This window comes from Hyaena hyaena, unplaced genomic scaffold (assembly GCF_003009895.1).
Source record: "Hyaena hyaena isolate Hyena2069 unplaced genomic scaffold, ASM300989v1 scaffold_2139, whole genome shotgun sequence".
Lineage (NCBI taxonomy): Eukaryota > Metazoa > Chordata > Mammalia > Carnivora > Hyaenidae > Hyaena > Hyaena hyaena.
The window spans coordinates 23419-40549 of NW_024082766.1; the positions used below are offsets into that span (position 1 = coordinate 23419).

At 43.8% G+C, this 17131-nt stretch overlaps 1 protein-coding gene and 1 long non-coding RNA gene across 2 annotated transcripts in view; both read left to right on the forward strand.

The window, feature by feature from the left end:
- Positions 1-6: 6 nt before the first annotated feature.
- Positions 7-3051, forward strand: LOC120227265. The gene is made up of 2 exons (XR_005527213.1): positions 7-405; positions 2371-3051. It is a non-coding gene; the product is annotated as an uncharacterized LOC120227265 (long non-coding RNA).
- Positions 3052-4635: 1584 nt separating this feature from the next.
- Positions 4636-17131, forward strand: part of CUNH3orf20 (chromosome unknown C3orf20 homolog) — a 61407-nt gene continuing 48911 nt past the window's right edge. The window contains 4 exon segments of the mRNA XM_039225405.1: positions 4636-6606; positions 14236-14292; positions 14635-15212; positions 15965-16105. Coding sequence (XP_039081336.1) covers positions 14759-15212; positions 15965-16105 — 595 coding nt within the window. The 5' untranslated portion in view covers positions 4636-6606; positions 14236-14292; positions 14635-14758.

Below are 17131 nucleotides of genomic sequence, written 5' to 3' on the forward strand. Positions count from 1 at the left end.
TTTTCATGAGTCTTAGTGGTCCTTCGAGGCTCATGGAACTCTCCAGATCTTTGAACTGTTTCTTCCCAGACCCTAGCTGTTTATAAACAGGGGCGCTAGAAAGTGTGATTATAAAAAACCAGGGTCTACAACAGATCATTTCAAAAGGACAGTTTTTTTTAGAAGCACTGGGGGAAGTTTTCAAAAATTTGTGCTGCCCTCATGTGGCTTTAAGCTTCGGTATTCCCTTTCTCAGGAGCCACTGTGTGTGTGTGTGTTTATAAGTCATTTATTGGCTGGTAACTAAGATATGCATATTCCTGTACAGGATGCATCATGAGTTTTTAAAGGAATTTTTTTCTTAAAGAAAAGTTTATTTTGTTATCATGCTTGGACTGAAAATGTTAGGGTATTGTATCTGTCTGTGTGAGTATGGCACTGGAATTCTTTCAGATGTTTCCCCACCTGCTCAGGGTTAGAGAATATTGCTGCATATCCAAATATGACTTCCTACTGGATTGTGGTAGAGGACATGGTCATATTTACATGACCAATAACACCTGTCGTTCTTACCAAACTACTCTCCTCTGCCACTGAACCAGCCCATCATTTGAAGCTTATGTGGTTTGTTCGGCTTTCCACTTATAATATGAACATGTTAGATGGGTTGGTAGTTGCGGTGGTAATTTTTATATGAATTTGGGGGAAAATGAATCTTACAGTCCCATGAATAAGGTGATAATTTCTGTGTAGGAATTCAAGGTGATGCTTTATTTAATAAAGGAGTCACTCCCACAACTGAGAGATTATAGGCTTTTACATATGTTTTTGATGCTATGGGGTTTTTTTTGTTTTTTAATGTAATTTGGGGTGCCGGCTGGCTCAGTGGGTTGAGCATCCAACTGTTAATCTCGGCTCAGATCATGATCTCCCGGTTCATGGCATCAAGCCCTGTGTTGGGCTCTGTGCTGTCAGCCCAGAGCCTGCTTGAGATTCTCTTTCTCCCTCTCTCTCTGCCTCTCTCAAAATAAATAATTAAACTTAAAAAACAATTCTCAGCTTTTGATAGAACATCATGTTTGTGATGTTATAGGGAGTGGGTGGGGCTTAAGTCACCTTATCACCTTTTTTCCCCATTTTATTTTTTTTATTAGAGTTTATTGTCAAATTGGTTTCCATATAACACCCAGTGTTCATCCCAACAAGTGCCCTCCTCTATGCCCATCACCCCCCTTCCCCTCTCCCCACCCCCGTCAACCTTCAGTTTGTTCTCAGTTTTTAAGAGTCACTTATGGTTTGCCTCCCTCCCTCTCCTTAACTATTTTTTCCCCTTCCCCTCCTCTATGGTCCTCTGTTAAGTTTCTCCTGTTCTACTTATGAGTGAAAACATATGGTATTTGTCTTTCTCTGCCTGACTTACTTCACTTAGCATAACGCCCTCGAATTCCATCCACGTTGCTACAAATGGCCAGATTTCATTCTTCCTCATTGCCGTGTAGTGTATATATAGACCACATCTTCTTGATCATTCGTCAGTTGATGGACATTTAGGCTCTTTCCATGATTTGGCTATTGTTGAAAGTGCTGCTGTGAACATTGGGGTACATGTGCCCCTGTGCATCAGCACTCCTTTCAGGAGCAACTTTTAAAATTCTTACAAGGTTTGGTATTTTAACGTTGTCTTGTTTCTAGCAGTCTCCTTTATGTTTAGTTGAAAATAGTCTGCATGCCCAAGTATTAACCTGGATTCACATATGGATCTGTTGGGTCATGCAGAATTTTCTGTAAATTATTTCTGTAAATATACCGTGATGCCCACAGCAGCTTCTTGTTGGAGGAGACTAGGATTTATGCCTCTTTGAACGAGATCCTTACAGTCGTACATTAGCTCGCCGTGTTGGAGCTGATGAGATCCAAGATTCGGTAAAAGGCAAATAGGCCAGTGCCTTTGGTTAGTGCTGCTAACCAAATAGAGATTTGGACTTTTGTGTCTTCTAAAACTCAATAACAGCCAGAATTTGTATTTTGTTGTCAGGTACCTACATCATGTCAAGCAAATGATTTGAGTGTTTGAGTTTTCTATATTTCTCTCTCAGATGTAATTTTAGTGCCTTTTGGCAATACTTCCAGAACCTACCAGCCTTCTCCTCCAGAGCCTTCCTTGAATCTTTCCCCATCTGGAAGTAGTCATTCCCTTTTCTTTGCCTGCTTCCTTATATTTTTGTAGGCATTACATACACCTCGTATTATGTGACTGCTATCCTTGTTGTCTCGTCCAGAGAATGGGAGTTGGGGGGTAAGAAATATGCATAATGATTGAAAAGTAGTAACAGTAGAAATTCAACTGATTTGGTCATTACTTCTCATAATAATCTTTCTTATTTTTATTAGAATTTTCCTTTGGGTACTGGTAGAAGAAGCAGTCAGATCTCCGGGCTGAGAGAGATCCTGAGTTTTCTCACCGTTGGATTACTTTGTGGGTCGAAAGCAAACGGGCTCCCTCAGTAGCCAGACCTGGAGCAGGCCTGCACCTGCGCCCACACCCACACCAAAGGACCCGGGACAGTGCTCTGGCCAGAGCCGTGACGCCGGCCCTTCCCATCCACCATCTGCTCCTGGCCCTGATAGCCCGCTCCTGGCCCCGGCGGCCTGCCACAGGCCCCTATCATCACTTTTGAAACTCTGGGTGATATGATATCCTACTATAAACAAGTGACATGAACTTTAAAAACCATTCTGATTTGGGTCTGTACTGTTGATTGTGCCTTCTTCTCCCAAATTGGGGAAAATAATTTAATTTTAGGGGCCGGATTGTACCTATTTCCTCCTATCCCTTTCCTAGAAGGCACAGACTTCAGGTTGGATTTGTCAGTCAGCAAGGAAGAAAGTGAATGGTACCATGGAAATTCTGTGGCCACTGGCTATTTCTTTCTTTCTAACTGATATGGAGACCTGGCCTCCTGGATTTACATGTAAGCTGTCATGTATGACCCAGAGGAGCTTGTAACCCTGTTTCATACCCACTCTGTTGGCGTATCTAGATTTAAGGATTCGTTCCTTTAATTTTGCAAATACTAGAGTGCAGCTTTCTTTGTTCCAAGGATTCAGCTTCCATATCAGTTCCATTTCTGTCAGAAGGTGTGTTAGCCTGTCAAAGTGGCAAATGAGGGGACACCAAGTAGGGCAAGTGATCTAGTCTCCCAGAGGACCATGAAGCTGGTGGACTATTAAGCAGTAACATTTGAAATAAGACCAGGGAGCNTTGGCGTATCTAGATTTAAGGATTCGTTCCTTTAATTTTGCAAATACTAGAGTGCAGCTTTCTTTGTTCCAAGGATTCAGCTTCCATATCAGTTCCATTTCTGTCAGAAGGTGTGTTAGCCTGTCAAAGTGGCAAATGAGGGGACACCAAGTAGGGCAAGTGATCTAGTCTCCCAGAGGACCATGAAGCTGGTGGACTATTAAGCAGTAACATTTGAAATAAGACCAGGGAGCAGAACTCATAATCCAAAAAGGTAGAAGACAAAATCAGTTTTCTTGTCATCCCATCCTAAATGATGATTGTCACCACACATGCCTTGTGGGCATTCAGTAAGTGTGTGCAGAGTGCCTGGGGCACATTTGGAGGCTGCCCGGTGTAGTCAGAAGTCAGATGCTTCTTAACTTAAGGGCTGGCTTTTCAGCTGGGCCTGCCTCTCTGTTGTGCCCACGTTAGGCCCTCACCACTTCAGGAGCCAAGTCACCTCAGAAGTCTGACTGGAATAGACCTGGGCTGGAGTGAGGGGCGAGGAGGTCCCTTTGTCTTTACTAACTGAGTTAGCAGAGCTCAGAAGCACTTCCTGTGCCGACTGCACCTCAGAGTCTTCTTGACAGCTGCAGACAAGCAGTGGGAGTTGGCCCATAGGGCTCCCTGTAAGAATGTGCTGGAGCAGGTCTTTCAGGTGCCAGAAGGAGCCTGCACTCATGTGGGTCTGATGCACACAGTCTCAGTAGTATCGATGGGAATGCCCCCTTCTTACTACAAATTGCAAACTACAGTGCAAAGAGGGCCAATGACTTGTCATGTGATATCCAAATGGCAGCTCTGGGACTTCAGTGCAGTTTGTTTAGGCTCTTGTTTACTCTAGCCTCACTTTCTCCAATGCCATCTGCTCTCAGTCTTGTCCCAATATCAAGTAGCATTAGTTGAAAATACCAAATTCTTGCAAACTTAACCTCTGGACTCCATGTCAAAGGCAAAGTTGCCTGCCCTAATAAGGGTTGTTCCATCAGCCTGATCAGGCAAATACCTCTTTTTTTTTTTTTAATGTATGTTTATTTTTGAGAGAGAGAGACAGAGCATGAGCAGGGGAGGGGCAGAGAGAGGGAGGTGCAGAATCTGAAGCAGGCTCCAGGCTCTGAGCTGTCAGCACAGAGCCCAATGCAGGGCTCAAACCCACAGACCATGACATCATGACCTGAGCTGAAATCAGACACTTTACCAACTGAGCCACCCAGGCTCCCCAGGCAAATAGATTTTAAAATATATACATTAAAATCAACTGGCCCAGCCACGTCTCTTCCAAAACTTGATAAGCTGATCCTAAAATTGGTATGGAATTGAAGAGACACAGAATAATCCAAAACAATCTTGAAAAAGAACAGAGTTGGAGGGCCCACACTTCTAATTTCAAGACTTACTACAAATTACAGTTATCAAAGCAGTGCAGTACTGACCTAGGATAAGCATGTAGAACCGTGAACTAGCATTGAGAGTCCCAAAATAAATCCTTATATCTGTGGTCAGTAGAGTTTTGCCAGTGGTGCTAAGGCCACCCAATGGGGGAAAGAATAGTTTCTTCAGATGATTTTGGGACACCTGATTATCTACATGCAAAAGAATGAATGTGGACCCATAACTCAGGCCATAAACAAAACCAACTCAATGTCAAATGGATCAAAGACCTAAACGTAGGAACTAAAACTACAAAACCAACTGTAACAAAAGGGAGAGTGACCAAAAAAGGAAAATTGGAATATACTAGAGAGAAAAAATAGAAATATTTAGTTACACTGGAATCCTAAGAAGAAAAACGGAAGGGAAGAAGGAAGACAATAGACAAATGAGAACAATGGGAAAAGGACGTGTTTCTGAGGTAGAGCAGAAGGGCTTGAGAGGCTGATGGCAGAGAACAGGCGGGAGGAAGGCCTGCGGGAGCTAGCGGTCCTGAGCAGGATCCCCAAATAACCTTTCATCGTTGCCCAGGGTGCCCCCCCACCTAGGGCAGATGGTGAAGCAGTCTGCACATTGGCATAAGGTCCTTGTCGACTAATAACTGTAAGATTTCCTCTAGGATTTCAAGAGCATATAAACATTTCTAATACTCTCTTAACACACAGGTAGTTGTTTCGTGAGCCCAGTTAACATCCTCTTCCCTTTCTGACCCAGAGTTGAAAGTGTTAACACAATTAGTTTTATTGGTTCTTGCAGGCGTGTTTTGTACACATGTATCCAGCAGATGGCGTTCAAGTCCTCAAGACTTCAGATCACTCTAGAACAGCACTGCCCAATAGAAATAAGATGCAAGCCCTCTGTCATTTTCAGTTTTCTGGGAACCACATTAAAAAAATGAAATTAGTTTTATGATATACTTTATTTATTATATCCAAAATATTTCAACATTCAACCTATATTAAGAAATACTGGAAAATTTTACATTTCTTTTCACACCAAGTGTTCAAAATTAACTGTAAATCCACCAATGGTACTTCTCAATTAAGATGCTAAGTTTTCATCAGGAGTATTTGATCTGTATTTATATGTCACGAAATACACAGTGAAAGAGTAGAGTCACACACCCAAGTTGTCTCCAACACACAAACATTTTTAAGTTTGTGAGTCCAATATCAAGTCATAATACAATTTTAGTTCCTTAATTGTACTAGCCACAGTTCAGATGCTGAAGACACGTGTCCAGTGCAACTGTCTACCCAGCACAGCACAGCTCTAAATGATCTGTTCTTAAATACTTTATGGTCTGAGCACAGCTCCTCCTCCCATTACTAAAGGGCTGATAAACATGTCTTCCAGGCATACATTAAGCACTCAAGATATTCTTCTGGCAGTGTTTCACTTGGAGGCAAGGAACAGTGAAATCTGTCAGAAAACACGGCCACACCTTATTCATATCTTTGTAGGGCTAAGCAAAATGTGGATCAAAAATTGCTTTGAATCACTTGTTTTCATTGTAATCTTTCCTCCAGGCCTTTGTGTGTTTTGATACAGTACATTTGAATTGGCGAAATAAATCATTTTGTTTGCTTGCAAAATTCCCAAAGGAGAAACTTTAAATCTGTATACATGAGATTTCTGCTATGTTTAGCCGTACATTTGCCAAAGACTTGCGGGAGAATTTATTTCTTAAAGTCATAGCACAGCCTGCAAGATTGTTTTCAGCCAACCTTGTGACATAGAGCCGAGGCAGTAGAATTTAGAATTTGGAGCAGGGTTGGGTACTGGTCTTTACAGTTAACACAACATAGATTAGCCACGCCATATCCATATGTGTGTAGTTTCTTTTTCAGCCCATTAATTGAACTAAGTCAGTTATATGTCAAGCAGTTCCTGTAAAAAACAACGTGGCTAAAGTAAGTGATCATGATGGAAAAGAGTTTGTTGACCCACTGAAAACCGGGAGAGAGAATGAAACTCCCCCAACCCTCCCGCCCTTGTGAGCTGCCTTGGTGAGGCATTTCGCTAGTGTAGGTTGTGAACATCTAGCTCAATGTTTACGGTTTGGGCAGGGGCCGGAGTGGGGGTGGGGTGGGGAGACTGATGTGATGGATGTAGGTCATTGTCTAGGAAAACTGGAAAATTCATGGAACAAAGCAGGTGTTTTACTGAAAATCTGTCACTCAGGCCCAGTATTGATCTGTTACCCTGTTTCTTAATAAATCCTGAGCTCCGTTTATATATTCATGCATTTTAAATGTATGTCCAGTGTCAGGAATGGTCAGAAATAATACTTTTTCATCCTCAATTTTAAAAATTCTCCACCATATTTCTAACTGCCATGTTCTTTCTACTTCTGAAAGTTCACCTGCTTGGTGGCAGTTTTGCCTGGTGATAAGCATTTTCACATTGTGTTCTATTGGATGTTTTTTTTTTTTTTTTAGGTTTATTTATTTATTTTGGGAGAGTGAGAGCGCTTGTGCAAGTAGGGGAAGGGCAGAGAGGCGGGGAAAGAGGGCATCCCAAGCAGGCTCTGCACCTGATGCAGGGCTTGGTCTCACAAACCGTGAGATCATGACCTGAGCTGAAGTCGGATGCTTAACTGTCTGAGCTACCCAGGCACCCCTCTGTTTCTGCTTCTGATCGTTATCAGCAATTAAGCTTCCTTGAGCTTGAATATGAGGAGTAGTTTTAGAGACTTGACCCCTCAACACCCCTTGCCCTGCCCCACACCTCTCTGCCCATGTTGTTCAGGGATGTTTGTGAAAAACAAAAATAGGCTCTGCTCATAGCTATACTCCCAGGTCACAAACTGGGGATTTACTGTCTTTGCAAAAATCAATAGTTTTTTTTATCATCAAGGTATAATTTATGTATAACATATCAGTTTCATTGTATACCATAATGGTTTAATATTTGTATATATTGCTAAATGATCACCATATGAGTCTAGTTACCGTCCATCACCATACATAGTTACAGAATTCTTTTTCTGGTGATGAGAACTTCTAGAGTCTACTATCTTAGCAACTTTCAAATATGCAAAATGGTATTAACTATAGTCACCATGCTGTGCATTACACCACACTGGCTTGCTTATTTTATCACCGGAACTTTGCAGCTTTTGACTCCCTATACCCATTTCGTCCATCCCATCCTCTGCCTCTGGCAACCACCAGTCTGTTTTCTGTTTCTGTGAGCTTGGTTTTTGTGTTTGTTTTAGATTCCACATATAAGAGATCATAGGGTACTTGTCTCTCTGACTTAGTTCACTTAGCTTATTGTTCTCAGGGTCCATCCATGTTGTGGCATATGGCAAGATTTCCTCCTTTTTGTGGCTGAATATTCCACTGTATATAAATCACATTTTCTTCCTCCATCCATCAGTGGACACTTGGGTTGCTTTTGTATCTTGGCTATCGTAATAATGCTAGAGTGAACATGAAGGTGCATATATCTTTTCCAGTTAGTGTTTTTGTTTTCTTTGGGGAAATACCCAGAAGTGGAATCCCTGGATCATATGGTAATTTTTTTGAATTTTTTGAGAAGCCTCCGTATTATTTTCCAGAGTGGCTGCACCAGTTTGCATTCCCACCATGTACAAAGGTTCCAGTTTCTTCAAATTCTCCCCAACACTGAGTTCTTGTCTTTTTGATAATCATTCTAACAAGTGTGAAGCCATATCCCATTGTGATTTTGATTTGGTTTCCCTGACGTTGAGCAGTTTTACATAATTTGGAGAAATCTTTACCTCAGAAAAGGCTTTATGTCTCTGCTTCCATTATGACCTCCATAAGTTTTAAGGTATATGTAACCAATGTAAATATATCATTTAAAAAATATTTAACGTTTTTAAAATTGAGCTGCTTGGATATTTTTAATTGCTACCTGATAGCTTATCAAATTAATCTGCATCATTGTTAAACACTTCCTCAGTTGTTGGCTGGCTGCATTATTTCACTATTAGGAATGAAGTAGCTATGAGCATTTTTGTTTGTTTGACTCAACAGCATTGGTCTTTATTCGAGTAGCTTCTCTCCTCCTAAACATCCCCTTGGGCATTACTTTCAGAAGTGAGATCACTGGGTCAAAGGAATGATCATATTTATGTTCCTTGATGGGTCTTGCCGGGAGACCGTCTTAATAAGGGGCCTTGATGTCATGATAAATCTCCCTAGTGGAGGATGCAGGTGGTTCGCAAGTGAATCCTGCTCTAGGGTGAGCAATGACCATGAGGTTTCAGTCTCCCGTGTAAACCTTCCTCGCTGGCAGGGGGCTAAGCTTGATCGTATGCGCTGGCCCCTACTCTGCTTCCTCTCAGATCACTTCTCTCTCTCCAGCTCAGTCCTTTCTTCCTCTCATCTGCTTTGAGAACTCAAGCGTCTGTCCAGAACATGCTTTCTATACTAAACAGCAGAGAGGACAGTGCCTGTTAATTTTCCTAGTCCCGTTGCCACCTCTTGTGCCCCGAGTGAGGGCTCATTCTCATGCCTGTCCTAGCCTAAAGCTGGGCTTGCTCACTGATTGCAGGCACGCAGCTACCTCTGAACTGCTCACTCTCTCTCTCTCTCTCTCTCTCTCTCTCTCTCAAGGCATTTCTGATTAAAACTACAGGGAGCCAGAAACTAGAGAAAATAGCAAAGAAAGCGAGGATCAGGTGACCTGAGAGAGCCAAATTTAATTTTGTTTTTAAGTGTACAGCTGTATAAACTTCTAAGAAATATATTATTGGGTCAGTGCCAGTAATGGGAAAGAAGGATATCCTTTACTCTTCTAAACCTATGCCTGATGCGCACCCCCATCCCTGCCCAGCTTCCTTCTGATTACACGCACTTGCTTTTCCCAAAGCCTGTTGAGAACTGTCCCACTTTCTACCTGTGCTCTGCTTGCACTCCACCGCTCCCCTGGCAGCTTACCGTGTCCTCACTGTTTGAGTACCCTTCCCGGTGCACCAAGGACTGGAAATCCCTTGATCCTGTAGGCAGAAATCAGGGTGCTGTGGGCAGAATCAGGGTGCTCCTGTCCTTGGCTAATCTCTACAGCAGCTGAGCTTCTAAACTACTTCCCACCACATGCCAGCCCTGGAAGGAGCACCCTAAAATACAGACACCCCCTCTGCTGGCAGTCCTCCCATAATTTCACTGCAAGATGAAGTCCAGGCTCATCGCTTTACAGCTGGCCCCTTTCTGCCCACACTCCACACTAACCCATCACCTGCTCTGCTTATTTCCAGTTCCCCAAACTAGCCAGGCAGTTTGCCTCCACCCTGAGCAAGTGTCCTTCCCATCACCTGGAATGCTCTCCCTCCCCTTGTTCCCTAGTCAGCTTGTCTCTGGAGCAGTTTCTGTCATTTCCATTGTGCAGCCATTTTTGACCACTCCAGATAATTTCCGTTTGCTATTTAGCATTCATTGAGCACTTACCTCTGTGCTAGGAGTTGTGCCAACCCTGTACATGCATCACCGTACTTAATCCTCACCGTACTTAATCACCTCACTTAATCCCTCACAGTCCTTGGAGGTGGGGACTAGTGCCCTTGAGAATATCACACAGATCCAAGTGCTGGGCTCAAGGTCACTTAGTCTCAGCTCTTTGCCTCCCAGTGATACTACTTCTCTGGGTTTCTGGAAGTTCTGCCTTGCAGAGAGCACTCAGACTTGTCATTGTAGCTTTGTGTGCATGCTTCTCCCCTCAGATCTGTCCTCTGGGACAGAGCAGCCAGGCAGCAAATGGAATGAAGAAGGCACTTTATAAACTTCTTACATGATGCTTTCATTTCTTTGTGGGAGGTGTTTCTTGAAACTTTGCTTGTGGCCATCCGCATGGGTCTCGCAGGCTGTTCATGAGACTTTGATGCCACAAACAGTTTTCAGTTTCTGGCTTGCAGCAGCACAGTAATAGGGACATTATAAAAGAGAGAGAAGATGTGGATCCTGCCTTCCCATTACAGAGATGAGATTTACCACATGGGACACAACTAGTGATTAAAGACAATACATATGAATACTTGGTTGCATAATACATGCAAATTCTTTGGCATGACATGCAAGGCCTTTTGTGATCTGAATTGAGACCAATTTTCCAACTTCGTCTACTGTTCTCCCATAGACCCCAATCATGCAGATAGGCTTTGCAGGGCTCTGAGCCACCAAGCTTTCAGTGCTTCTGTTCCCTCGTACATATTGTTCCTTTTGCCTAGAATCCCTTCTCCTTCCCATCTACGTGACAACCTCTGCTCGTCTTTTATAACCATCTTCAGTGCTGCTTCCATTAGACCTTTTTCTTTGTATTTCATGGCCTGTGTCTATTTTTCTGTAGTGTGACCCTTATCCTGTAGTCTACAAGTCAGTTTTGTTCTAAGTCTGACCTACCTGTTAAATGTTGAGCTACTTGAGGGCAAGGCCCATGTCTCAGTGATGGAAAAATGAATGACAGAATAATAAGAAGCATTTATGGGGAAAGGAGGGTGGGATGATACTCCCAACATGGCTGGCTGTCAGTCAGGAGTCACACTGGACTGCATGGGTAGAGATCTGAATAAAGTGGCTAGTTCTGTCCCGTGAAAGTGGTTTAGAGGTCGGTGGCCGAGTGTTGGCGTGGAGGTGCCAGTCGTCAGGACCCCAGGGTCCGGCGCTCTGCTCAGCCACCGTTAATGCATGGCTTCCTTCTCCAACCTCATGGTTGCTTGAGCTACAGACAGGAGGAAGGAGAAGGGCTCTGAGGAAAGACCAGGTGTTCTGTCCGTGAAGGTAGCTTCCTTTAAAAACATCTCAGAGTCCTACCCAGCAGCTCAGCTGGGTCCTTATAAATAAATATAATTTATTTATATGACAATAAATACAGGCAGGTAGAAATTATAATATTTTGTTGATTATATTATAACATATATAATGTATAATAAATCTATGGTAATACTAAATTCTAAATGACGATTCTTTAAGAAAAAAACAGCTTTTAGGTCCAGGTAGACTCTTCTCTAAAGAAGATATAAATTGGTCAATAAACACACGAAAAGATGCTCACCATCATTAGTCATTAGGGAAATGCTAGTCAGAGTCACAATGAGACACCACTTTGTACCCTCTAGAATAGCTCGAGAATCAAAAAGACACAATAACAAGTGTTCACAAGGACATGGATTAGTTACAACCCTCCTACTTTGTTGGTGGGACTGTAAAGTGGTGCAGCCACTTTGGAAACCAATCTGACAGCCCAAAATGTTAAGCACTGAGTTACCATATGACCTGGCAGTTTGACTCCGAGGTATCCACCCAGGAGAATGAAGACAGCCATCCACGCAAAAACCTGTACATAAGTGTTCATAGTACTACTATTCGTAATAGCCCAAAGTAGAAGCCACCAAAATGTCCATCAGACACTGAGGGGTCGACAAATTGTGGGCTATCCATATAATTATTCTGCTATAAAAGTGAATGACGTGCTGATACATTCTACAACACCGGATGAACCTTGGAAACATGCTGAGTGAAAGAAGCCAGTCACAAAAGACAACACAGTGTATGATGATTGCATTTATGTGGAATGCCCCGAACAGGCAACTCTGTAGACAGAAACTAGATTAGTGGTTGCCTAGGAGTGAGGGGGAAGGGGAGGGACTGCTAATGAATCGCCCTTGGGGGTGAGGAAAAGGTCCTAAAATTAGTGGTGTTCGTTGCATTACTTTGAATATACTAAAATACCACTGTACACTTTTAAAAGGATGAATTATATGGAATGTGAATTATATCTCAATAAAATTGTTTTAAAAATCAGCTTTTATCTGTTTATAAGATTTATCTTCAAAATTAACCTCAAAAGAAATGAACCGGTAGGAGGGGTGGGGAGAAGTTCCCCAAACCAGTTAACATTTCAAGGACTGTATTTGTCTTCCCTTCATTTGAGCCCTAGCTTTAAAAAAAAAAAAAAAAAATCTGCCCTGCTTGGTCAGGGTCATATCCATCTGGCTGGTTGCCCAGATGACCGAGATTCTAAGTGGTTTCTTTGTTCCGCAGACTTCTCATTTAAAAAATGAACTATTTTTCTGAGTCTCCAAAGCTGAGGAACAGAGATGCTGGGAGGTCAGCAAATAGACCTAGGAAGCCACTTCTCTGTAAACCAGGGTGTCGGAAGGCTTAGCTCTATGGAGCCCTTGTTTCTCAGGGGTTTTGTTGCTGATAGATGGGCAGAGGCAGCTCGAAGGCCTAGGGTTGGCACATAGGCAATTCCTGCCTGATCGGGAGCTCTGTCTCTCTAGGCCTCTGACTCCTCATCAGTGAAATGGGAGAGTGAGTAATCTCACCCCAGGGCGGTCGCACCAGATCGTGGCCCTGAGCCTGCTCTGGTAAACGCTGGCTGTGCACCCGCTTTGGGGTGACTCCAGAGGGCATGGTTTGAAAAATGAAAGAATGAGGACTGTCTGGCAGGAGGAGAGCAGCACAGACCTCTTGGGGAGTGGTCATCAGGATGGAAGGTAGAGGTGATGGTTGGGAGGCTGTGATAATAAGCAGGATCAGCAGAAGTTGGGGGTCCCTGAAGTCAGACTGCAGGGGCAGCTGGTCCATATGGCATAGAAATGCTGCAAAGGTGGTGGGGGAGGACCCTGCCCCCGTCTGCTCTAAGCTTCCCATAGGTCAGCTTTTCTGACACGTTCTGGATTCTTGAGCATCTCTGGCAGAGACTCGTATTCTCACAAAGCTCCTCCGGAATTAAAAAGAAATAATCATCATTTTTGTGTAGTGCAAGATTAAGAAGTGACGTTACATTTTTGTCAGTGTATTTTAGACTGATATATTACTGAAGAATGTTCTTGAGGGGTTCCTTTTGATTAGAGAAATGAAACCTTCAGATCTGATTACAAAACCCTTGAAGTCTAGTTGTGGACTTTCCCAGCCATTTTTGTGTTTATCAAATTGTTCTTCACACTCCTTCTCTGCAGTCATTGTTCTATTTTTTTAAGTTAATTTATTTAGTAATCTCTATACCCAATGGGCTTGAACTCAAGACCCCAAGATCAAGCGTCATGTGTTCTTCTGACTGAGCCAGCCAGGCACCCCAACCAGGGGTCTATTTTTGACATACATTGAGAAAATAAGAATAAAACACAATTTAGAAGTAAGGATAAGAACCACCATAGCACCCAATGGTGTTCACATCTGCTACCCTACACTTGTCTACTTGATGAGGAGGCAGAGCCCTCAAGAAGTTCTATTAAAGTGGGAAAATATTTATCATAGTTCATTGATTTTAAGATAGGGATTTCCCTCATTTTATCATCTCTTAAATTTTGATATGTCTTATAGTTAGTGGCATCTTACATTGATTTTTTTTCTTTCTTGTAAGATGGTGCATCTTACAGTCAATGACATCAAACCTTGATTTGATGAAATGTGGCCAATATTAGTTATTGAATTGAGAAAATGTATTTGCTGTCTGCCCTTGGATGTGTGTGTTGAATAATTGCATGCCCACCCTTGCCTTGCCACCGGGAACTTCCGCATCACTTCCTCCAGAGAGCCAATGAAACCTCTTTTTGTTTGTTTTTGCAGGTTTTTATTTATAGATTGCAAGCAGATCTTCCACTCTCAGGCCTCTAACTATAAAAGGTACAGTAGAACCTTTCTCCCTTCCCCATCCTTTCCACTCCTCCAGCCCCTCCGGGTCCCTCCCACGATGTACTTGGTTTGTCTGACTGTCCCTGGAACCGTTTCTGGAATCTGGTCATCCCCAAGGCCCTTCCCAAAGCGACTCACCCATTGTGGGTTTATGTGTTGCTCTCTTGGGAAGGAAGGGAAGGGAAGGGGAGGGGAGGGAAGGGAAGGGAAGAGGGGCATCCCTTTGCCCTACTGTGTGAGGAGGGACCAGTTATTTCCTTATCCTCCCTGGATAGGACCCACTCAATGACCCATAAAGACCATTTCAGCACTTCCATTCTGTTTGTCTCCAAGGCTTCACCTTAGGTAAGAACTTTTCACCCTCAGTCACCTCTCAGGGGCCCTGACTTTTTACAGCTGAAGGTCCATCTTGTCTAAGATGGACAGTGTTACCTAGCAGTATGCGTACTCTAGCAACATGAATGGCATCAAGAGCAACAGAGAATTGTACCAGCAATACACGGCCTCGGCCCCCAGGCTGCTGGCCCGCATCTCCAAACTGCTCATCCTTTGCCGGAACTCAGGCATTTCTGTACCCAAGGGCGTTAGGAACATCTTTGAGTTCACTTGGGAAGAACTTACTGCCGACCCCATGGTGCCTACTGCGTCCGACATCCTGGGCCTGGAGATCAGCTTTGGACCCCCACCCGTGGTGCTTATGGAACCAACCTACACGCAGGCCCCTGTCCAGAAGAAGGCGCCACCACTGGTACTACCACCACCGTTGCTGCCCGCACCCACTGGGCCTGCCAGGTTAACCCGCTCTCCCACCCATGGCCGGGAAGCTCTGCACAAGTTCCAGCGGCGGTCCATCCACCTGCTCACAGAGCTGCTCACCCTGAAGATGAAGGCCATGATGGAGTCTGCGTCTGGTAAGCCTGGCTCGCTGGATTCTTCTCCATTTTATCTGAGCCAGGAAGGATCTGCCCAGACTGATGTGTGTGTGGCCACCACAGCCACCACAGCCAGATTTATAAGGGTAAACTGGGGATAGGTGGCGGCCATGGGTCTACTATAGGGATTGAACCGTGTCCCATACCTCCCCTCAACAGTCACCCTCTCACCCCAATCTCTTCTCCACTTTTTCCTCCCCTTCCCCCAGTGTTATGGAGCTCAGACTGGAAAGTAGGCTGCGGAGAACAGTGTGAGGCCAGAGGCACTGCAGGGTGGATTTTATGGAAATGAACCAGAGGTAGAGAGAGGCCGTACCAAGGAAAAAGGGGTGAATTGAGAGGGCTGATGGTGTTTAGCAAGACCATCCATGGTAAGGGTGTAACCCTAAGATCAAGGAAGGAAGAGAGAGCCATATCAGTAATTGAGCCTTCTAGATGCTTCTAGGACCTTCTAAATGTTATTTTAAATACTAAAGGCACCAGAACCCTGGCCTGTGGGAAGGAAGAGAGAAGGGTAAGGGGAATAGAGAGCAAAATGCCACCTGACAGGTCTTGGGAGATTGAAACCCTTCCATTAAGGAGACCCTTCCATTAAAAGACCCTCATCCTTGCTTACCCTAGGAGTAGATCTTCCCTCTACCCTTATTTCCTGGGCCACTTACAGAGACCCTTTCCTGGAAGCATTAGCCCTGTGCTGGGAGGAAACTGAGTTGCTTCGATGACTCCTTTAGTAGGTTCCAATCATCTGGATGTCACAAGGCACTTCGTGGAGGCCAGCCTGCTCCTCCACCTCAAAGCCAAGGAGACAGCTTTAGACTACCTGATCAGCACCATCGGGAAAAGTAGCTCTGGTGTCAGCTCAATATGGAAAGGTGGGTACCCGGGCTTCCGCCCTTCGGTGGAAGTTTGAAAAGTGCCAGTAAGAATGCAATAGAAAGGTCAAATCCCCAGTTTAAACATTTGACATCTCCAAGAGTGGAGGTGGAGTCTCAAACAGAGAGATTCTGGAGCAACAGAGATTCTCAAATGTTGCAGTTGAGCATAGATATTGGTGCAGTTCCCATGGAGAGCAGTGTGATGGTATCTGCAAGGTGGGAGATACTTGAGCATCTGACGACCTGGCAATTTCTGTCCTAGTTCATTCCCTAGAGCTGTGCTTTTCGAACTATGTGTGGTAAAGGACCAGTTTGTAAAACTACCAATCTCTATCTCTCATGGGTTGACCTTTTCAAAAATGTGATGTCACAGCAACATCAAAGTGCCACAGAGTTTTCTAAATGTTTACTCTTAGTTTTTGTGCTCAAGTCATGGCCTGGTGTGGATTCCTGACAGTCCACTCGCCACACCTGACAGTTACACTTGGCACACGCGTGTGAGAAGTTGTACCAGAATGTTTGTTGGAGAACCATTTAGAATGACAAGAGAAAATAAAATTGAAAACAACATAAATGTCCATCAACAGGAGAAAAGCAAGGTATAGTCTATTTAGACCGTGGAGCATAGTGAGAAGTAAAAATCAAGCGCTTGTATGGCATAGGGACTATAGTCAATAATACTATAGTGACATGTGTCAGATGTGAAAGAGGTGACAGATGGTGACCACACTTACTATGAGGAGCACTTTGTAATGTACCTAAATGTTGAGTTACTCTATTGCATACCTGAAAGTAATATAATACTGTTTGTCAACTATACCTTAATTAAAACGAAAAAAGTAATAAAACAATACAAAATGAAACAAGCATTAAAACACATACATCAAGGGGCGCCTGGGTGGCTCAGTTGGTTAAAAGTCCGACTTCGGCTCAGGTCATGATCTCACGGTCTGTGGTTCGAGCCCCACGTCGGGCTCTGTGCTGACAGCTAGCTCAGAACCTGGAGCCTGTTTCAGATTCTGT